Source organism: Parasteatoda tepidariorum, chromosome 1 (genome assembly GCF_043381705.1).
Source record: "Parasteatoda tepidariorum isolate YZ-2023 chromosome 1, CAS_Ptep_4.0, whole genome shotgun sequence".
Taxonomy (NCBI): domain Eukaryota; kingdom Metazoa; phylum Arthropoda; class Arachnida; order Araneae; family Theridiidae; genus Parasteatoda; species Parasteatoda tepidariorum.
Window position 1 is genome coordinate 104,682,831 of NC_092204.1, and position 24,570 is coordinate 104,707,400.

Here is a 24,570-nt window from a genome sequence, read left to right on the forward strand (position 1 = left end):
TATATATATATATATATATAATTTTTACAGAGATATCATATACTGCATAAAAAGTATTGCGAAAGCAACAGTTTCTCATAATGACAGTATAGTGCTCTTAATCTACGAGTTATTCAAATTTTATACTTTTCTTATTTGTAAATCAGTCTTAGTTTTCTTCATGGTGTTTATGTTCATGCTGACCTTGCGACATCGAAGTCACAACTTAGTTCCTGACATTTTTAATTTGTTTGTCAATCTGTACAGATACGTAAGAATTAGCATTCAAATTTTGTGCTACTAAAAATTATTCCTGTGCGACATTTTGCTTTCAAAAATAAATTAACTTGCTCAATTTAATAGTGCTTAATAAATTAAATTTAAAAGTGATTCCAAAAACTAAATCTAAAATTTTGAAGTTTAATGTTCGGGCTAATTAATGATTCAGTTACGAATTTTTTGAAAGCAATACTCCTTCTCACTAAATTTTAGCTTCTAAAATTGACATTTCTTACAATAAATAATAAAGCTCCTCTCCATCCAAGCAAAAAATATATTACGTCTGTCAGTTAAGGCGAGTAGAAATAATACTAAGATAGTCGGTAGAGCTCAAGGGCAATCAATCTCTAAATCGATTACAGATTAGATCTTGGCCGACAGAACAAGTTACTAGAAGAGGTTTCGCAATCAGATTATGAATAGTTCAAACAAGATACAGAAGACATAGAAGGAGACCCCCTTTTCCTTATCGATATTGGCCTCCTTCTTTCGCGATTCTTTACTTCAAGCAGAATCCAATATTCAATGGCCAAACTCCTTTAATGTCCGATGTCATGGAACTTTTATAATGATAAGTTTTTCTAGGGTTATTGATTCTATGTTTAATTTAATTTGAATTCTGGTATAAAATAAGATGATTCCTCCATAATATAGCATGAAATCCTTTATTGCAGTCGAATTGGGAGTTTTTATTGAAGGAATATTATACGCCCATACAATAAAGGGTTATATAAATAAAGAACACCAGATATGTCTATACATTTAATAAGAATATATCTAGTTATTTAATACCATAGAATTCAACAGTATAATAAAATTGGTAATATAACGAGAGGACTTTATTTGTATACAGTATTCTAGGTTAGGTACTCTTTAATATGATTTTCTTTTCAGGAGTAAAAAAAAAGTAATGTTCCATTCTTTTAAATTATCTAATATAATATTTTACTTATCACGTAAATTCTGATAAAACCAGTATCATTATGATAGTTAAAATAGTAGGGGAAACTGTTGCTTAAAATTCAAAGCCTAATATTAAGTCTTAAAATATTTAATATTTACCATTAATAGTGGCGTTTTACTTTCCCTCAGACTTTAAGTTCTGTGTCTGTTTATAAAGATATTGGATAGTAAATAATTGCTTAATATTTTAACAACACTAAATGCGCATTTTTATAAGAGATGCAAATGTTTTTGGTATCAAAAATAAATAATAAAGTGAAATATACTCAAATAAGGAAAAATTAAAAAGAAATCCATCGTTTCTATGTTTAGGTATATTATGATAAAAAGGTTACATTCGTACAGTAATGCTTAATGGTGCTATTGCCAGAAATCAATGACATTTATAAAACTCTATTGAAGAGAAAGACAAAAAACAATTTGAAAACAAAATTAATCTTTTAATCAGAGTAAAATGCTTTTGCTAAGAAATTTCTCATCTCAGTGGCGATTAAATTTGACCAATTTTCCCAAGACAGAAATAAAGATATTTAGAAAAACAATCGAATTATGGAAAACCGCTGGTTACTGGGAAGCTTACCATGTGTTTAAAAAAATTTTTTTTCAACGTCAAATTGAAATTACTATTAGTAGTGCCATATATATACATATAATAATCAAGAAAGATTGTTAAAGCACAGCATGTATTCCAAATTTTCATTAATGAATTTTAATTTTATTAACATTAAATGACTAATCTTAATCGGACTTTATATTTATTGAATGACAAAACGATTGAAAAAATGCTAATCATTACATGTATTTTGAAATAATAATGCATGCTTTTTGTTGGAATATATATTACTAATCTGTAATGCATTTTATGAAAACCCTAAAAAAATTCATTCTGAGCTTATTAAAAAATATTTTCAAGTTAAAAAAAATTTCCGAATTCGCTAAAGTAAACTTTAAATGAAACATTTTATCAAAATCAAATTAGTTTAAATATTGCTATAAAATTACATTTAAATTAAATGAATTATTCTACTTTCTTTACATGTATAGTCCACACGTGCCGTCTATATATTGTAATAAAAATTTAAATATCAAAAGTCTGAGTTCAATTCTTGAACCGAAATAATAAAACATCTAGATCCTTTACTCAAAAGTATATTGCCTTTCAAAAAGCTTTGTGGACCCTCTTCGATATCAGTTTTCCAGCAAAGAATCAGCCATATACTCGAATACGAGTCCTCACTTTATTGGAGAAGATGAATATATTTCAACCAAAAATCTGAATAGGGTGACCCTTTTGTAAAATTTAATAAATAATCCTGAATTATTCAAAAGCTTAAGCTTCAACACAAGTCCTTTAATGCGCCGCTATACACAAGTTTGAGGATATTCAATTCCTGAAGAGAAGATAGAAAGTTCTAAAACTTGATCAAACGATGTCGACGATAAATTTTAAGGGGAAAAAATATTTGTTTATTTTTCATTACCGATTTAAGTAGATTTTTCTTTATTATGGTGCTATAAATAGATGATTTTAAAAAGGAGTGAACTGATAAAACCAGAGAATTCACTTTTTTATACCTCGGAGTGATTTTATTGGGAAATTATTTTCTGTAAAATGATTTATGACTACGAAATATTACTAGCGTTTTTATTAAAACGTACGTTTTACATTTTATTTTGTTTGAAAGCCTAACAATGCAGATATATCTGAGGTTTTAGGACTTGATCATTTTTTACATATAAAATATTTAAATTGTTTATTTTTCATTACTTTTAAAAATTTTTAAATGACTTCTGATTGTTTGCGGAAAATAAATTTTCGTAAAATGACTTATGATTACGAAATATTGCATGCGTATTTTAAACGTTTGTTTTAGATTTTACTTTTAAAGATGTAACAATGCATATATATCTGAAGATATAAAACTTGATCTTTTCCTTACTTATAGGAAATTAAAATTGATTAGTTTTTATTATTTTTTTTAAAAAATATTTTCATGATTTATGATTATATGAGAGAAATTCTTTTCTGCAAAATAATTTATGATTACAAAACAATGCATGCGTCTTTTTTTAATGTTCGTTTTAGATTATATTTTATATGAAGCTCTTACATATTTATTTATATATCTATATCTATTTACGTGAAATTATCGACCTTAAAATGATTATTGATTACGAAACATTGTAAATAATGCTACCTAAACTTTTGTCTTAGATATTACAGTACACAGTACATAGTATAGTTTTAACAATACATAGATATATATATATATATATATATATATATATTGATATTTAGGACTCGATTATTCCCTTTCTTATGGAAAATTTAAGTTATTTTCTTTCATTATTTTTTATTTATTTATTATTTATTCACTATACTACTACTTGTTCACTCATAAAATTAAAAATTAAGCTTAACTTTCATGCAATAATACTAATGGAAAAAATACATTGTATGGGGCTTATTTTTTAAAATCTTGAAATCAAAAATGTCTAAGAAATAGTTCGTTTGCATGAAATTGCAAATAAAATTTAAATTTGAAGTGAATGAATTTATATTTTGATAACTAAAATGATTCAAAATTTTCAAGCTATTTCCACAAACGAGATTTGATTTTAAAATTAAAGATAAAATAAAAAATCTGTAGTTTAAATATAATTTTTAAGCAGGTAGCAAGTACTAGTTTATGAATATCTCATATTCTTTAAATTAGTATATACATATAATCTTCAGGTAAAAAAAATATTTTAATTTTAATATACATATAATTTTCAAACAAATAATATTTTAACTTCAATATACATACCATATAAAAATATCATTAATCTTTTTCTTCTCTGTTTTCATAGGAAGTGTATGAAGTAATAAACCCGTGTATTAATGGAAAGATTTATTTTAGTTAATAAACTTATTTCCTAACAAAATTTAACATACACATCAGGATTTTTCCTTAAACTTTCACTTAATCTAGACAAAGTCCTTAAGAACTAATAGTCACCGCTTTTTAAACTCGGAGGATTTTATTGGTGAGTTAGTCGTAATTACGAATCCAATGTTTTATTTAATAGCATTGACTTACTTTCCACAAATAATTTCCACTTGTTCTATTAAAATCGTAGATGCACTTTTTCTAATGATTCACCAGAGGTTTATGTTTTAATAATGCTTTTAGAACATAAAAGTACATAGTGCGCAAAGAAAAACGGACCACCCTGAATAACTTGCGTCAGATTCCATAACTTAAAATATCATGTGTACTAATTCATTATCACATTTGAGGTCATGCTCTTTGAACCATTAATATTGAATACTAAAATTTGAAGATCTGACAATTTTATCAAAAGTTATTAAGGATGTTTCACTTTTTGTGCACTGAACATTAACTAAAAGTAAAAACAAAAATCTAAATTAAACATTTCAATATTCAATCTCTAAAGAATATTAGAGTACCAAATATACATATTTTTTTACTTACTTATTTAGTTACAATGTTTGAAACTTATTTCTTGTGATGAACTATCAGCTTCAGGGTACTTTTTTCATATCTTCCATAATACCGATAACTTGAAATTATGCATATTTTTTTTTGTGTAGATTTTATGCATATTTGTTTGGAAATCTAAAAGCATTTAATCCATCTAACCATTTTATCGGAATGTTGTTTTACTTTCTACTCGTAGTTTAACATTGTTTAATTAAACTTTAATTCCACAGGAACAAAGCTATTTAAAATTTCTCGATAAGAGCTGAGCATCCAATCGTTGCAGTGGTTGAGTATTCGCTTTGAGAAACATTTATCCATAATCAATACCAGTTAGTTCTGTCAGTTCTGTTAAACGTCTACTATTTATTTGCAAGTTTAAATAAATTCGTTTTTCTGATCTTTAAAGCATTTCTAAGATACAATTTAATTCTAAAAATACGAGCCAAAGAGATAAAAATGATTGCATAATTATATCTATAAAATTTTAAATGTGCTCAGATAATTTATTAAATGTGTTTTTGAAACTATTTTAATTGGATTTACGAAGAAAATTGTTTAAAACGTTACCGTTCATAAAAAATTAGTTTTTTGATTTCGCTTAAAAAAATAACAATGTTTAAAATTTCATTTCATTTTACAAGCAACTACACATTTATATTATTACTTAAAGGATTTTTATAACTTAAGACAATGATTGTAATTATAAGTTAGAATTGATATTCGCTTCTATACGTAGCTAAATAGTCATGCCTATTTACGTTCTGTCTAATTTTAGCCGAAAGTTGCTTTTTATTGTGCTTAGATGTAAATTTACTATACCAAACAATGATAGGGTATATTGATTTTTTTATTTGTTTGAAAGAGATCTATTTTATAGATCTATTTGTGTTTATAAGTTTGAAAAAAAATTAGAGATACATGTGCAGTTATTTTAATTCATATTAGCAATGATACTCTATTATATAAAACTCATAAGTGTAAAAATATGATAGACATCTTTTATACGATTTATATTTTTTTTATATCAGTGAAGTTATGAAAGTAGTAATTCGTATATTGTAAAATTGATTTTTTAATACTCTTTTAACAAATGTATAATATTTTATGGATAGAGACAGGTAAAATTTTTTGCTGAATAATTTAGATAATTTGTATTTATTTTTTTTAAAAGCAGGAAAGAATGGAATCGTTTTATGTTATACACCAATACTGTATTAAAATATCGGATTACAATGTTGAGATTCCTCGTGTCGAGGTTTCATAGTTCAGTCTTTATTAACTTCTTTATTTGATCTTCACTAGATGGAAGATTTAAGTGACAAATTCTGAGTGTTTAGAGCAGTGTTTCTTAACCTTTTTGTTATAATGGACCCCTTTTAAAAATTTTTAAGAAGTCACGGACCACCCCCTGTGAAAAAAATTATTACAAAAAGCATCAATTATTAGAAAACATTTAATTTTATTATTTTAATAATATTCAAAATTTTTAAAATTTAAATTTTTAATGTGAAGGTTGCTGCTGCTTTTTCTTAATTAATAAATTGGATTGGGGGATGGTATTCGACAAAGCAACGCGCATATCATGTTCGACATTCAATTGATTTCGATATTTTGATTTTATTGTCACAAGTGTGGAAAATCCAGCTTCGCAAAGATTCACTGTAGCAAATGGAATTATAGCTGCCATAGCTCACTTTACAAGCAATGCTTCCAAACATTTTAAAAATTAGGAGTAGTCAGCGGACCCCCAAAATATGACTCATGGACCCCTTAGGGGTCCATGAACCACAGGTTAAGAAACCCTAGTTTAGAGTGTGGCAAAACAAACAAATGCATTTGGCAATAAAAATAGGCGAATATTTCTTACATCGCGTTTTGGTAGCAAATCATAATGTCAAGATTGAGAATGCCTTTAGGCAAATGGCATAAACAAGTATTTGGAAGTTCTATATTTCGTCAACTTAAAGCTTGTAAATAATAAATGTAGGCAAATCATAAATTTCACTCCCTACTGTCAACGTATACATTTTGTAGCGCACTAAAATGTTAATTAGATCATTAGTACATTGAGGTCTTACTCATTAACTCAAATTTATTAAAAATACCAATTAGATCATTAATCCACTGACGTCTTATTGATTAACTCAAATTCACTAAAATGACATTTACGTCATTAATGCATTATGCACTGCCGTTTTATTTATCAACTCAAATTTATTAAAATACCAATTTGATCATAAATCCACTGATGTCTTTCTCATTAACTCAAATTCACGAAAATTCCGCTTCGATCATTTATCCAGCGAGGATCTTCCGTAAGTACATACAATTTTCCTTTAACTGAAAAAACTTTAATTTTTAACTTTTACGAACTTTTATGTCCCTTATTTCTAAATGCACTTTATAGAGTTAATATTTGGAAATGTTTGAACACGAACAGAAGAGTAATATTTGGTTATACATTTATATTTTAATAAAAAAAATCTTACTGCTGATTTTCATTGCTTGCTTACCGCTATTTATTCTGCTTTTTATACAAACAAAAGTATTTTTTTTATGTTTCTTTTTAAGAGCACGAAAAAGTTCTGAAGCGAGATATTAAGCCATTTTTTACCCTCTCTTCGAAAATGCTTTATTGGAAATCCTCCCTTGAGAATGATTTACGAGCTTTTTTTGTTTTCCAGCCATGCATTTTTTATTATTAAGCTTACAGAGTTTTATATATATTTTTTTTTTGATTTCTTCATTGCATAGCTCTGCATCATAAAAGCCGTATATTTACACACCTTTTGTACGCAAAAACTTGAAAGAGCTTAATGTGTTTATTTATATATTTTAATTTTTTTCAAAGTTTTTTTTGCAATGTAATACCTGCTGCATCAAGAGTCAAATAAATTCGCTTATATATATGCTGTTGTTTAATTGCTGTAGTCCGTGTAGTTTATATATATATATATATATATATTTNACGGTGCATCACAGAATATATATATGACTTTAAAGGCTGGATAATTTAAGAAACTTAGGCTGATTAAGATAAAAAGGCAATTTATTAAGTTATATTAAGTATTGAAAGCATTGTTCTCGGGAGAATTTGCGGCATAGAATTTCCCTGCTAGGGAAACCACCAATGTGGTTTCCCTAGCAGGGATGATGGGATTTGGCGCAGATTTATCTAGCCATGAAAGCATGAAAAAGCCACGAATTTTAGGTGCTCTTTATATTTAAAGGGGGTTCTGACAAAGGGAGGTGGTTGCAAGGATATTCTCGTCTTAATGAAACGTCATTCAATTGATAAAATTTAAAGATTTTGATTCTTTAAAAGGATGGCGCCACTCTGAAGCTGGGAATTTTTGGGACCATCTTAATGCGTACTTCATCTACGAATTATTGCCCATTAACTTCAGAAAAAAATCTTTTATCTGGCCTTATCTGGTTTATCTTGAATTTTTATGGCTTTGAATTTTTGTGAGAGACCGACTTCTATACAGTGGACTCAATTCTGAGCTATAAGTATAAATGATCAATTCCGTAACCTTGTGATTTTATTCATTAGGATATATTCATTATGGAGCACAAACAGCTCCAACCTACCTGTTAGTTTTAAATAGCCCACCTCGAATTAACATATAAATTATAAATATTTATAACACATGAATTTACATTGTATTACGGATTAATGCATTTATGTAACAACTGTTATTTTTTTAATCCCCCAAGCCTTGAGACTTGGCTAAAATTGCACAGAAATGTTTCTACTACACACTATTTTTATATTCAAAAACATAAGGAAACTTGTTTTTTGTTGCAGGAAACATTGCATCTTTAAGTCCGGAAAAAGTCGGAACTAACGGTCAGAGGGTTAAAACAGAAATATAAATAACATCTATTTAATTAAAAAAATCCTTTCATGTATAAATAAAGTTTTCTGAAAAAGATCCCTAAAGAGTTTGAAATAAAAAAATTTAAAACGTTAATATTGATTATATTTTAAATTAAAATTATTCAAAATATAACAAACGTACGTTGATTTCTTTCATATTTGTAACCAGTTTTGAAATTTAAATATATGAAACTGATTCCTAACATTAGTTATCAAATATTTTATATCTGCTTATGATGCCCAAGTCAAAATTTTTGATGGTTTTCAATTGATGGACCAACATAAACATGATGAAAACCATTAAGTGGTTTAGTTATATTCCATCATATTTTTTGATGGTAACCAATATGAGTGACCCTCACCCCATTATACGATTTCGAACTAGTTTATGATGGTCCAACATTAGAATAAAAATTTGATGGCTTAATCATGTTGACCATTAAGAAATATCATAATATTTTTATTATCAATTGAAGGAATAATCATGAATAACTATCACTATAGTGTAGAAATTCAGACGGCTTTATGGTGGACTAACATGAGAACTGCAATTTTATTTGATGGTTTGTTCTTGTTGGACTATTAAGAATCTCCGTCATAGGATACTGAAAATGTAGAATCTTTTCACTCAAAAGATTTATTAAGATATTTTTTGTAAAATAATTATTAGATTGTAAAAGTTATAATTTAAAAAAAAACAAAACAAATCAGATTACTCTTTTTATCTCAGATTACTCTTATATTTTATTTTAACCCCAAATTGTGCATATCGATGAAGAAATAAGCTGTATCGCAGATTTACGTTAAGAATTTCCATCCTATGATAATAGAAATGATTTGTTGGGACAATCATGAACTACCATCACCACAACATGGGATTTTGGACTGCTTTATGGTAGATAAACATGAGAAATGTAATTTTACTTGATGACTTGTTCATGTTGGACCATTAAGAATTCCCTTCATATGAAAATGGAACTGAATAATCGTTTCTCTCAAAAAATTTATCATTATATTTACTAGAAAAGAAAAAATAGATCATATAATTTATCATTTTGAAAAAAAAAATGAATTCAGATTATTCTTGTTGAATATTTTCTTCTAACCATTAATTATGTCAATAGTTGAAACAATGAGCTGTATCCCATATTCACATTAAAAATTTCGATCATAAGATAATTAAAATGATTTGTTAGAACCATCGTGAACATCCATCACCGCAATATAGGATTTCGGACTGCTTTTTTGTGGACCAACATCAGAACTGCAATTTGATTTAATGGTTTGTTCATGTAGAACGATTAAGAATTTCCATCACATGAAAATGATTTGCTGGAAACATCATAAGCAATCGCAATATAGGATTTCTGATTTCTTTATGATGTACCAACATGAACGTCGCGATTGGATTGCAGGATTTATTTATGTTGGACCATTCAGAATTTCCATCATAGGATAATGGAAATGAATAATATTTTCACTGAAAATATTTATCAAGATATTTACTGGAAAAGAAATAATAAACCGTACAATTTATTATTTTGAAAAAAAAACGAATTTAGATTACTCTTGTTGAATATTTCTTCTAACCCCAAATTGTATCGATGGATCGATGAAAAAATAAGCTGTATCCCAGATTTACTATAATTTTACCCCAAAAGTGCTACTCAAGCGAAAACAAGTGGTTACAGTTACGAAGCATGTAAAGCAGAATAATGGAATTTTCTACTTGGATGACGTGAAGTTTTGTTTTTCTCATTTAAAGATGATGCTTTTACCCTTAACCGATTATCAAAGCTTTAGTATTGTGTGATATTGATTAAGTATTTATTGCGATTAAAAGTGCGCAATTATTATTCAGAAACATTCCTATGGCAAAATAAAATGAATAAGTTTGTTAACTTATTTATTTCATTGGGATAAAAATCTCTCACTTGATATGGTAAATTAGTGAAAATCTAATAATGGATTTAAGCGTACTTATCACACTCCAGAATGCATGTTAATGAACTAAAATCTTAATCTTTCTTTATAAGTTATTTTGTGAATGTTTTATTTAAAATATCTTAGTGCAACTTGTACAAAAATAAAATCGAAAAGAAAAATGTACATAAATAATTATTTTCAAAATATAGACATTGGTTTATATAGACATTGGTATAGGCATTACAATATAGACATTGGTTTCGTTACTATAAACAAGCATCATTATCTTTGACGGAATGAAATAAGAACTAAAGAAATTCTCTCTTCATGGGATGAATTTCTTTAATTCTTATTTTTATCCTTTCTTGATAACGGTGCATCACAGATTCTGCCACAGACAGATATTGCCAAACATGCCCGGGATATATAAAAATTCCAATCGAAACATTTAATATGTACACTAAAAATATTTAAATGTACACTGTCAAAACTACCATTGTTATCATGTTTCTGGAAGACAATCCAAAAAGCTCAATAATTTGTACCGAACGATTTGGTAATGATTTTGGTAAAGTTAACATTAAAATACGGTTTTCTGAAATGTGGTAAAATTTGTTTATTTTTCATCACTTCTTTGAACAAGGCATAAAAACCATTTTTCGTCAAAATTTAATTTACAGTTTTGCATTTTGTATTAATGTGGGGTGATAAGGATTATAATTTTAAAAAAAACCAGAATTTCTGGTAAATTGCTACCTTATGAACGGAAAAATTATCAAAAGAATGGTTTAAATACCGTAAATATTGGTTTTATCAAACAGAATTATGTTTTTTTTTTTTTTAAATCAGAAATGCCATTAGCATAGAGTACGGTAATTGTACCAGATTTTTTTTCTCCGTGCGTGACTTAGGCTTAAAATAAAAGTGTTGTAGAAATGCCATTGTTATTGGACAGATTAATGATAAGTACACTGAAACATTTTCACTACTATGAAATTGGTAAAACATATTCGAGGATGTAAAAATTTCCCTTGAGCATATATTTTGCTATTTAATATGTCTAGCAGGGCATGTAGAAATTCAGTGATTTTTCCGAAATCTGTAGTGTTGTCCTTATCTTTTTAAGGAAGGTTAAATTCCAACTCGCCTCCTATAAAACTTCAAGATTAAAAAAAATACATTTTCACAAGTTTCTTTTCTCTAATTTGCAATTTTAAAAGTTCGTCTTGATGAAAAATACATCAAAACGGATTTACATAAGGGATGGAAAAATATTAACGCATGGTAACGAACGATGAAACATTATATACCGTAACATTTTTGGGACAAACATTATAACCCAACATCAGTTCCTAAATTACACATTACTTGAAGGCTAATACGCTATGTATTTTCGAAGAAGATGCGAATACGGTGTCTACCTCATCTTCGGAATCGTTGAATAACGGTTCTCCGAAAGATGTTCGCGACAATATTGTAGAAGAAAAGATAATGGCATATTCCCCCGCAAAATATGCACACCAATATTCCTCACTTTCGGAAAGAGAAGAAAATTCTTGATTCAGATGCATTCCCACTTAAAAGGAGGAAAGTGTTTCCCTCCCACATATTAGCTCAGCTATAACGAGCTCGTTAATTTTAATTTCACTTTGTTCAACTCCTTAATTAATCTTTCTGCATACACGAAGCAAGAATGTGAGCGAAATTACTCCTCACTTTTAATCTAGATAATGACTATCTCTTTTGCCCGTGAGTTCTAGAGTTAATTATATCAATTTCAAATAGGATGAACTCCTCTTGAAAACGTTACAAAATTGTTGTAATTATTAATATTTACTGAAGATTGCTTGTAACTTTTTTAAACGATTCCAATATTGTTAAAATAATATTTTCTTTCACGTTACTTTAATGTTTTTAAGTTGTTTGCCGATAGTATTCTCTATGCTATATATTTATTGCTTAGAGTGCGAATTTTTAAAACAAGCTTAAACTATTTTCCAGATATATTGATTTAACAAATTTTATTTAGTGTTTCTGATATGAACTAAGTGTCATTTTTGTTTTAATAATGTTTTTCACCATCTAATGAAATATTTCAATCTTAAAGCTTTTCGTATTAACTGCATAAAATTACGAGTATAATTTGCTTTGGTTTTAAAATATAATAAAAGGTATCAACAAAATTGTATCTCTAATGGAGCATTGCTGTATACTTAGAAGGAATGAAGGGACCAGTCTGGTCCTTCCAGATTGTTTGTGTGTTGATCAGATAGACATGCAAAATCTTGTGTATTACTGTATTACAGATTATTATTTTACATGAGTACAATCAATGCGAAAATAAGCAAGCGACATGAATATAACTAATACACATTAGCACACAACAAGTTTCAAAATGTTAAGTTCCATCATTAGTTAGGCATTAGCATAGGCGTATACAGTATATCCGCGTGACGTGAATAGGACAACAAAACATCCGCAAATTGTTTTCTAGCATTTTTCATAGCTAGTATTCATTTTCTTCTATGTTTTGAATGTTAATAAGCCTAATTTTATATTTCAGAGATTGAAATTTATCAGTTGGGAAGTGTTTAATACGCAAAGTACTAATTTGTCAACAAGCACAATTATGAATTCGTAATGAGTAATTGAGGGGGGAGGGACAAAGGATTTCCTTGATAAGTATTCAAGCATTGAAGACATCAATATCGCAAACGTTGTAAGAAAATTCAAGACAACTGCAAGTTTCAAATCTTGTAGAATAATTTCTTAGCAACTAAGCTTACGTCACACTTCGTACAATTATATTAAGTGGTAGTTCCTGGCTTCTGCCATGTTCTATCGTCGGCAAACCCATGGATGCTATTTAGAATGAGAAACCTGCGTGCATAAGGTAATTGCTTTATCGTGATTAATTTGAATAGTCTATAATTTAAAACTCCCAAAAATCATTTCTGTTCAAAATTGGCATGAATTATTTAAAATCCTAACTTAAAATTAGATTAAAATAAAACTAATTTCCCGTGATTCAAAAAGAGGAGGGAAATGCTAATGACGTCAGAATCCATATCCTGGGCATATATGGCTGTACTTTTACTTTCGTTACTTGTACCGCCGGTACAAGTAAAAAGTACGTACTTTTACTTGTACTTCGTTACTTTTTAAATTTAGTACTTTTACTTGTACTTTCGTTACTTTTTTAGGGAAAAAGTACAAGTATTTGTAACGGAAATGTCGAATGAAATCGTTACTTTTTTCTAAAACTCGGTAAGCTTTCTAAAAATAAGAAAAAAATAAAAAATAAATATTTTTTTAAAAAATGCTTATGTTTTTTTAATTTTTAAAATTAATGCGCAATATATATGCATTCACAGCTAACTTCGTGTTCAAATACCTTGACCTTTTAAAATTGTCATTCCTGAAAGGGAAAAGACGGCTCTTTTGAACTGCGAAAGGTTTCGCGATGTGAAATCGCAGGACGATTTATTGTTTGCTGCAGGTCTGGTACCTTGCATCAAATTTAATTGGTTGGAAGAAAAAGCTAGGGAGGAGGCTACAAAAAAATTGGAAAGAATTGTCCAAGCTGAACACCCTGCTATAACTAATAACGTAACAGAAAAAAACCCAGGGATTTTAAATTTTCTAAAGCTGAAAACATCATGCCAATCACCAGCGACAGAAGAATTTATGGCATACATGAGCTCAAATGTCGAAACGGAAAGCATATCAATTTTGAATCGATATCCAATCGTAAAAAAATTATATGTGAAATATAATACTGCAGTACCTTCTAGTGCTCCCGTGGAGCGCTTATTCAGCGTGGCTAAGCACGTTCTGAGAAATTCTCGCAGCAGACTCAGTGACACCACTTTCGAAATGCAATTATTTTGCAAAATGAATAAAAATATTAATTAGCAAGTTATTTTCATTCATTTTCGAGTTTTATGCATTTATTTAATACATTTTAAATAAAAAATGTTGGATTTTGTTATTACGTTTTTCAATTTTCTTTTTGAACTCACTAATAATACATTTTTGTCTTAATACATTTTTTACTAAATACATTTTTACCTAGTACATTTTTTACTAAAATTATGTTTATGCCCGACCTTGTCAAACAACGCCCAGTCAAATCTCTAAGAACTTCAGAACTATTTGTGCTATTGAAAACTATTATAATTACTATTTTAACTCTTGAAAACTCGAAGGTATTAATTTAGCCGCTGATACTAAAATTCGTTTACAAATTTTAATTATTCCGTTAGGCAGAAATGTTCGGAAAATGATTTTCTCGCATGACTTCAGCATTAGCCATTGTTACAAATAAAACTGTAGACTGTTCTGTTTCAACTTATACTGCACATTCAATTATTTTTTACTAGCTCAAAGATCACAAAGCTATCTGAAACCCCGTGTTTGCTTTGTTTATGTTTGTGCTTTTAAAACGCGTTTCTAAAGAGTAAAACAATTTTAAATCAATGGTAATTTAAATAAATAAAAATAATAAACTAAAAATTAAAATCAATAGATAAAATTTCTTTTTCGTGCAAATCCATAAAAAGTTTGATATTAAAATTATATTTGATTTTAAAATTATATTATACGATTATATTATAAAATTATATTATAATATTCTTCCGAATTTAAAAATAAATTAATGTCCATAACTTTCAAAATTAAAAATAATTAAATAAGTAACAACAATTTTGCAAAATCATTAAAGAACATAAGAATATTATTCAATAAAATTTTAGGTTACTTTGAATTTTCGATTTCCTAGAAATGTACTTTTAAATCGTTACTTTTTTGCTTAGTACTTGTACTTTTACTTGTACTTTTTACTCGTTACTTTTTAAAATACGAACTTTTTACTTTTTACTCGTTACTTTTTTTAAAAATACTTGTACTTTTACTCGTTACTTTTTAAAAGTAACGTTGCCATATATGATCCTGGGTAAAGGAAATTAGCCGACCCAAAACTTGTCATAGGGTGAAGTGATATTGTTTACAAAGGTGTTTTATTTTAATCTTATGTTTCACAAAATAGTGTTAACTATTTGATATAACTCTGACAGAGAAGGATATTTGGTTTGGGAATAGATATTTTTTATTAAAAAAAATTCAATTTCTTCATTTTAAACTGGTCTACACATAGAAATAACAAGTGTTTCGAAATTTTTCACCCAATGGTTTGATCCCAGATAGGAAATGGAAATATTTAAGATTAAGAATTTTAAGTTTTTTTACTAGAGATACAAATAATTCTTAACCATTTATATATTTGATTATTTTTTTAGCTATTTATTTAATTACTATTTTTATTCTTAAAACCTCCTTCCCTGAAAAACTACAAAAAATAAACATTCATTCATTTGTAATAATTTTTCTTCGGTGTAGCATTAAATTTATTCAAAGTAATTAGCTGGACACTAAAGTTTTATTTAAAAATTTTATGCGACTAAAATATGTTTACAAGATGCATTTTGCAAAATAAAATACAAACAAAATTTACGAAAAAAGGAAGAAAAGAACTATAAAAACACAATGGCATTTTTATGAGTGTTTATATCAAAGGTAGTTTAAGGAATTTAAATTGTGTCGTAAATAAAGTACTACTTTTTCTGGAAGAAATGAAATGAAATATGATTTTTTTAAAACTTAAATTTTACTAAAATTGCAAATTTTGTTCCGAAATTTGCTGCTTTCGAAATTTGCTTCTTAAAACAAAATTGAAACATGATTTTCAAAATATTTCGAGGAATGTTTTTTTCCGATTGAATATCCCTCCCCCTTCTCCTGAGAAGATTTCTGTAGGTGACCTTGACATAATAAAATACATTGATTCAATAAAATAAAATTTTTTTTAAACTACTTTCCTGACTTGTACTTTTTTCAATAACTTTTGACGAATTTTTTTATTTTTTATTAATGATGAGTTATTTTTATTAACAACAAACATTAAAATATGAATTGCTTTAAAAATTTTTTGTTCGTTTGACTGCAGACAGAAAATAAGGAAATGTATAAAATTTGTAATTAAAATTTTCTAGGGAAATAATTTTTAATAATTTTCTCAAAAAATAGCTTAATTTTTTTTATTCACTTTTAAAATATTTTTTTTAGTTTTTATTAGAAGGGATGCAAATAATTTTAAGCCTCTTTCACTCTTTATTTTATTCTTAACTTTTTCCTAGGCTCAACTACAAAAAAATAAAATAAATCACTTATAACTCTAAGGTATTTCGATTTCAATAAAGTAAAAAACTAAAATACATATGTTTTAGACGGAGAAGTTAATACAGAAGGAAACGAAATAGGTTGTTTAATGAAACGAAGGAATATTTATAAAAGGAAAAACTTGAATACGATTACTCTTTAAGAATAAAATCTTTTCATTTCAAGGAATAAAAAAAGAAAAAGATAGTAAATTAAAGAGCATTTCTTTTAATTCAGCATAATAAATTATTTCTTCAGCAAAGCTTAATCGAAAGCAATACAATCATATTAAATTAAAATATTACTAAATACTGTAAAATGAGCTTTGCATCAATCCTTTACTCATTTTGGTACACTAAAAATATTTTATATGGTATGTTAAATATTAAGCAATTGCAATGTGGTATAAACAATACTTGTTGTAAGTGATTGAAGTTATTTTTGATTATTTTTTATGAATGTTCAACTAGTTGTGGTTTCACTGTATCAATGTTGTGTTTCGCTGTGTATCAATGTCTTACTTGTGCATGCTTTTACTGTATTAAGAGGTGATAGAAGTCCTTATTAGTCCTGTATTCTGACGCCATCAGACGAGATGGGAAAGCTAACTGTGTTCTAAGGAACGTGGCTAATCGAGCAGTTTTAAAAATTAATTACAAGATAACTATTAACCTCACTGATCTGAAATTGGTGTATGTCGTCATAAAATGGCAAGAAAATTCGTTCTAAAAAATTTGAAAAAAAAAAAAACGTCTGTTTCACTTGATGGTATTCTTTTTCTTTTGAAATTATATAGTAAGAACATAGTTATCATTTCTCAGTGCAAAAGATGAATGCCATGAGGAAGTATTGACATTGAAATTAGGAGGAAACAAATTCTGCATGTTTTACTGAGTCAAAAGAAAATAGTCCCGTTACGCGTGGAGTTCCATAATTAAAACACTATATTGAATATAATCAAATGCTAATTATTGGTTTCATTTTCAGCTCTACAAGAAACAACTATAGAAGCACTAGTGGAAGGCAGTGCCAAAATGCCTTGTGATGTAATACAGAAAAGAGAGGACAGCGTAGAATTTATTTTCTGGTACAAGAACGATGGGGTAACAGCTCTATACACACTTGATGCCAGAGACAGAAAGTTAACTGACGCTTTCCACATGAGAAACGAGACTTACAGCGATAGAGTTCAATTCCATGTGGAAGGAGATGAACTCTATTTAGAAATGGACAAACTCAAAGAAGAAGACACGGGTTCATACTTTTGTAGAGTGGACTATCAATGGTCGGCTACTGAGCTAAAAAAAGTCAATCTTATTGTTATTGGTGAGTTGTGATTAAATTGAATTGTAACATAAATTGTTTTTTCGGGACGCTTCTACAGTGAAATTTCGAAATAGTCGAGTTTATGGAAGCCATTTCTATAATACATTTTTAAAATAATCAAGTTCTTTAGGGGCCACTCCTCTTACTTGATTGAAATTTTAAAGATTGCCTTCGATACATAAAATTCCAAATTAATCAAGTTTTTGAGAGCCGTTTCCAATCTTAAGTTCCAGATAAGTGGAGTATTTGAAGACCGTTCCTATTATTAAATTCCAAAAACTATAGTACTTTTTTAAGACATCTTTTGAAAGTTATTTTAATAACAATAAAAATTCAGATTTAATTGCATGTTTTTTTACGTAAAAGAACTGCGTCATATATAGAAACATACGGACGGAAGATTGATGGATGCGCTCTCTCACCGTAGCGTTGTTACCATTGAAAGTACATAAACTTTGACTTTTACAAGCTGGCATTAGGGTTGGGTAAACTTTGTCCTTCCCAAGTAGGCACTGGATATAGATGAACTTTTTTCTTCTCGTGATTGCTTTGCTGATAGTTACACTTTGCCCTTCACAAGTTGACATTGAGGATGGATAAACTAACTTTGACCTTCACAAGTTGGCATCAGGGGAAAGTAAACTTAGTCCTCTACAAGTTAATATATTTTCAATGACAATGCTGCAGAAACACATATTGCAAATACGAACAGTAAAATAAAATATGTTATTTAAGGTATGTAAGGGACTGGCTTGCAATAGGGACGTTTGTCAGTTGACCAAATGTGTATATATTGATTACTTATAGTGCGAGCTAAGAGCCTGGTGAGTACATGTATTTCTCCCTGTATCACTCGTATTCGTACACCTTATATTTGAAGAAAAATAACCTAAACGAATCTTATAGACTAGCCCTGTATTATACAAATTCGATGGATATTCTGATGTAGATTTTACATAATTAATAATTTTAAAGTATTGAGTTTCATTTTTATAAATATATTTATTACTATTTATATAAATCCAGCCATATGATTTTATTTTTAATTACTTGAGCATTATTATTTTATTTAGATATTGAATATTTTTAATTTTCCCTCAGTTCCACCTAATAAACTCACTATACACGATGAGAAAGGCCAAGAAATACGTGATGTCGCTGGACCTTATAAAGAAAAAACTGACATTTCTTTGATTTGTGAAGCTTTTAAAGGTAAGATGAATGTTTTTTTTCTGAGGTACATTTGCAAAAATTAATTATTTTTATAAAAGAATATGCACAGCATAGTTATTATAATTATAATAAAACCACTGTAAAAAATCACATGCAGTGGACTAAAACTAACTTAAATTTCATTCAGTCAAACATAACTTAAATTTTATACATTCATTATCAAAACTGCCTAAGCAAATACTTCAAAACTCATTACGACCTTTCAAACTATACCTCCCCACAAACTTCACAAAAGATGTTTGAAATGAATCAGCTCTTACTTACTCCAATATATATATTTAGATGATTTCCAGCATATAAGGGCGATATTATAGCAGCATATGCATGCATTGATTCTTATTAACCCGGTTAAGTTTCAGGACAACGGTCATAAAAGTGCCTATTTTTTTGGCTTTTGTATTTGTATTACGCATTTGATTAGTGCTGAAATCAAGTTAAAATAAACTAACTATCCACAATTACCTTAAAAAATATCCTGGTACTGCTATTTTGTGTGTAAAATGAGACATAAAGTGTTTTCCGGGCAAAAGAAATGAATTAGTTTTATTCTTATTGGCGCGTTATTGCTGAACACTCCAGCCCGTCAATATCACGAGAGCGAGAAATAGCGGGCGAAAACTCACCCCGTCATTTTTACGGGAGCGAGAAGGAAGGGGTTAAAGGATTTATGGAAAACGAAAGAAATTTCAAATAATACCAAAATTACAAATATTGTTAAATTTTCTGTATATTGATTTCATGCTGCCATTTCAAAAATAAACGGGTCGTTACGAAGGAAAACCATTATTTCAACCGCACCGTCTTGAACCGCAATACGGTGCAAAATCGACACAATATTTTTAAAATATTAAATTTAATTATGTTACTATTCACGATTATTAAACGTAGTATGGTATGGCATGAAGAAAAGCTATATTTTTAACCTAAAACCATATTAAGATTACAGAAAATTTGAAAGATATTTTAATTCAACTTGCCCTAAAATTTTTAACATCGAATGATTTCCGTTTCAACTTATAAAATATTACATAGCTATTCAAAATTCAATTTAAAAATATCATGGATTTAAAATGGTTAAAAGAAACTTCATTTTGGCACATTAGGAGGAAAGTTATTCAATTTGAATATATAAAAATATTTGTCTTATTTAAATTTTAATATTTAAATATTTCTAAAATTTAATTATTTTTTTTAGCAGTTTAATAGATACTTAAGCAGTTTAATAGATACTTAAGCAGATAGATACAGGGTTTAGCAGTTTAATAGATACTTAAAATCGATAAAAATTACTATGCCATCATTGCATAGTAAAAATATCAATTTATTTCACAAAATATTATCAGAGATGCTTTATATTTACTTTTGCTTAAATGAACATAGATCAATCCTTTTAATTAATATTGAAAAAGAAATATTTATTATTTTCTTACTCAATTAAATGAAATGTTTATAATTGGATTATAAAGAATTATTGTATGCTTTGTATAACTGCAACTTTAACTTGAAAAATTACCGTCAACGTTTTTTTCCGTTTTACATGGGGAATAATATTCGTGTTGGAACTAAGAATCTGCATTTATCAAATTTGTTTCTTTTGCAAAGAGATAATTTATCACAATCCCTGATCTCTGACAGGTATGTGAAATTTATCTACCTACTTTTTGCTTGTTTTTTTCTTTAAAAAATAAGTATTGAAACGAATTTCTCACAAAATAGAAAAATGTTTAATTGATAAGTATTAAGATTAATAACCATTAAACGTGTATGTAATTAAGGATAATTAACTTTTAAGGATTTCTTATGACCTGGAAACAAAACAAACAACTGAACAAATTATTACCGAAAGCTAAGCTCACCTCGCGTATAGTATGTATATTCCGTAAAGATAAAGAAATGGTTAATTAAGGTAATTTTATCTTAGCTATATTTAAAAAAAATCCTTGTTTTGTAGCGCAATATTCTATTAATATTTAGATTTTTATGATCATTAAAAATCGTAAAAGATAATATTAATGATGTTAATGATTAATTTATGAATGTCATTGTTTTACATTTTAAGATTCTTAGTTCTCATTCTTAAATCGATATTTTTCTGGCGATAATTGCTTACGTTAAGACGGAAAAAATTTCTTAAAGAAATATAAGTTATGAGCGAGGGTAAATGATTTCAGATTTTGGAAATAGTAACTTTTAAGAAGAATATTCATGATGTTAAGCATTTTTTATGTTATTTAAGATTTTCATTAATCCAAATGCCAATGAAACTTATTTTTAAAAAAAGCACAAGCATACAATTTAATAATTTAAGAGATTGTATTATTATCTAAAGTTATAATATTCAATTATATTTAAATATTATGTTTAACGTTATGTGCTATTAATACGATATTTGGCATGTGACATCACTCAACCATTAGTTTAAGCAAGGATAAATTTCTTAGCATAATTTTCAAGTCACTTCGTTATTGTAACATTTTCCGGCATATTTTCACAGAAAAAAGTTTTCAGTGAATTTCCTACAGCAAAATGTACCAGTAAATTTTAATTATAAATCTCGGCAAAATTTTTAAAATATAATTACTAAGTAAATTTTCTGAGTAAAGCATACGTGAAATTTTCAAACAAGTTATTATAGTAACATTTATTTTGTAGATTTTTATAATTTGAGAATATATCTCCTACAAATTTCATAGTAATATTTTTTGGTAAATTTAAAAGTTCGCCCTCCAATGACATGTTAGAGTCCTAGTGTTGACTGGTCGTTCAAATTCGTAGCCCACATCAATCTCTTGGCTCTCTCCAACTATAATGCTGATATAGTTTTTTTTATAAAGTATTTAAAGTAAAATTTTTTTAAAAGTTTGTTTGGTAAAATAATAGTACTAAAAAAAAATGGCACCCGTTTTTAAATAATAGAATTTTTTTAGCATTATCAGTTTTATACTGGCATTCCAGCTGATAGTTTATTTTTTTTTCTGTAAACTTAACATATTTTTTTCACAGAGTAGATAATTTGCACATTACCAACAAAGCACTCGTTAAAGTGAGAATAAGATCTTTGCTAAAACGACATAAACGTTTTTGCATGTTTAAATTAACATAAGGTTATTTACCTGATAAATTGAGTTACTACAATCAAAAAATGAACACATTAGATGATAGAAATCAATCATCCATCACTTTAAAAATTATAATACAAACAGTTAAACTGTTTAAAATAGTACTACAATTAGGGAATTTAACAAAATATTATTTATATATATCTAAAGACAATAAATAGAATCAACAAATCACTTGGTAGTATAACAGTAACAGATTTTTAAACGCTAACGATGCAGACACTGTTTATGCTAGCATTATTTTAGGCAAATTGTAGAAAATACTTGATTTTGCATTTTAAAAAGATTGCCTTAATTTATCTGCATATTATCTAGGTAATGAGCATATTAGTACTTTCGCGGTAACAAATACTATACTGGAAAAGCCACGTGGAAAATTTGATGGATGCAAGTAATTTTTTTTCTTCTAGGTTACCCGACACCCAATGTGACATGGTGGAAGGACAATAGATTGTGGGACAACACCTTTAAGAAAGGATCTTCGGGAAATGTGATAAATGAAATGCGATTGTTGAATCTTAGTAGAACAGATCTGTTTGCTACTTTTCATTGCAAGGCTCAAAATAACAAATTGTCCGCTCCAGTAGTCAGAACAATAGTATTAGATTTATACTGTGAGTACTCGCCCGTACATTTTATTAAATGTATTGAACAAATACATTTCATGCTTTATATGAAGTATTATTAATTTATATATTTTCGTCACAAAAAATATAGTCAAATTACCGTACTGTATTCTAATGACATTTCTTACATAAAAAAACAGCATAATTCTAGTACGGTACTTAAACTGTTCCAGCGATGCTTAGGCCATTCGTTTGGTAATTTTTTCCGTTCATAGAGTAACGGCTTCCTGTAAATTCTGTTTTTCAAAATTATAGTTTTCATTACCACACATTTAGTAACAAAATATAAGACTGAAAAGTAAATTTAACCGAATAAACGGTTTTCATGCCATGCTCATAATAAAGTCACTAAATGTTTCCAGATTTACCAAATTTTATTACACATTGTAGAACCATTATTCATTGCTAATTGTACCAAAATCATTAAAAAAAGGGCTAAGGAAAAAATTACCGTGGTTTTTGGTGTTCTCATTGACCCAGAAACACTGTAATTTTTACCAAATTTTTGAAGTTTTAACAATATTTTTGTTTCCCTTAGCGCATATAGTTAGTTATAAGTTTATTTTAAATGAAATTTGATAATAATTAACTTTAAAACCATTTTTAAAACAGGTTTTTAATATTATTTCTGTATATGTGATGTTTTTACTTAATAAATGTTAATTTATGTTAACAGAAGAAATCGATCTCATCNTCTTTAATAGATTTTGATTTGATACTTTGTAAGGCCAGAAAATTTTAAAAATAAATCTTAAACATTTGTTTTGAAAGGTTTTTAATTTTGTTCTAAAAAACATTCTTGATGTTTTTACTTAATAAATGTTAATTTATGTTAACAGAAGAAATCGATCTCATCGTTTTTTTCCTTTAGCTTTTTAAAATGTTTAATATTTCTTTTTTAGATTTCATCGTTTTTTTGTATTAATTTATTCAAAATGCCTGGAAGTACCTTTTTCACGGATATAATGCCTTAACGTAATTCGATAAATTTTTTTTTTTGTAATTTTTCAGGAATATAGGAATATATTATAAACTAAACAATTTGTTAAAAATTGCACAATGGTTTTTAAATTTATTTTCCTTTAAGTATTTTCAACAAAATAAATACTTTTTGATAAACATCGCTATAAAATCATGTATTTTTTGTATTTAAATTTGGTTACTATTTCTTTTTAAAATATCTCAATAAAAACTCAACTGGCATTTTATATTCAAGCCATTTGTCATTCTACAATTAAAAAAAAGAAATTGGTTTTAGTTACAATAGAATAGAGTTCTCAAAACATAGCCAAAATCAAAACTGGCACAGATAAAAACTAAATTGAGAGATTGTAAATGTTTTTAATGAAATAATTACTATTCAGTTAAAGATAGGAATATCAAAAGGTTAATTTAGTACTAAATTTGTAACTAACTTTTCACTAATGCTATATTCTTTGTAAAAAGACTTTTTATAGTAAATGAATGAAAAAAACTTTTTTTTTAACTTACGAATTTAGTTCAACACTTTTCTTTTGTAAAAACTATTCGAA

General features: G+C 27.6%; 1 protein-coding gene across 1 annotated transcript in view; it reads left to right on the forward strand.

The window, feature by feature from the left end:
• Window positions 1–24,570, forward strand: part of LOC107454871 (nephrin) — a 65,248-nt gene that overhangs the window by 17,810 nt on the left and 22,868 nt on the right. The window contains exons 3-5 of the mRNA XM_016072203.3: window positions 17,722–18,060; window positions 19,162–19,272; window positions 22,823–23,026. Coding sequence (XP_015927689.1) covers window positions 17,722–18,060; window positions 19,162–19,272; window positions 22,823–23,026 — 654 coding nt within the window. The remainder of the gene's footprint in view (window positions 1–17,721; window positions 18,061–19,161; window positions 19,273–22,822; window positions 23,027–24,570) is intronic.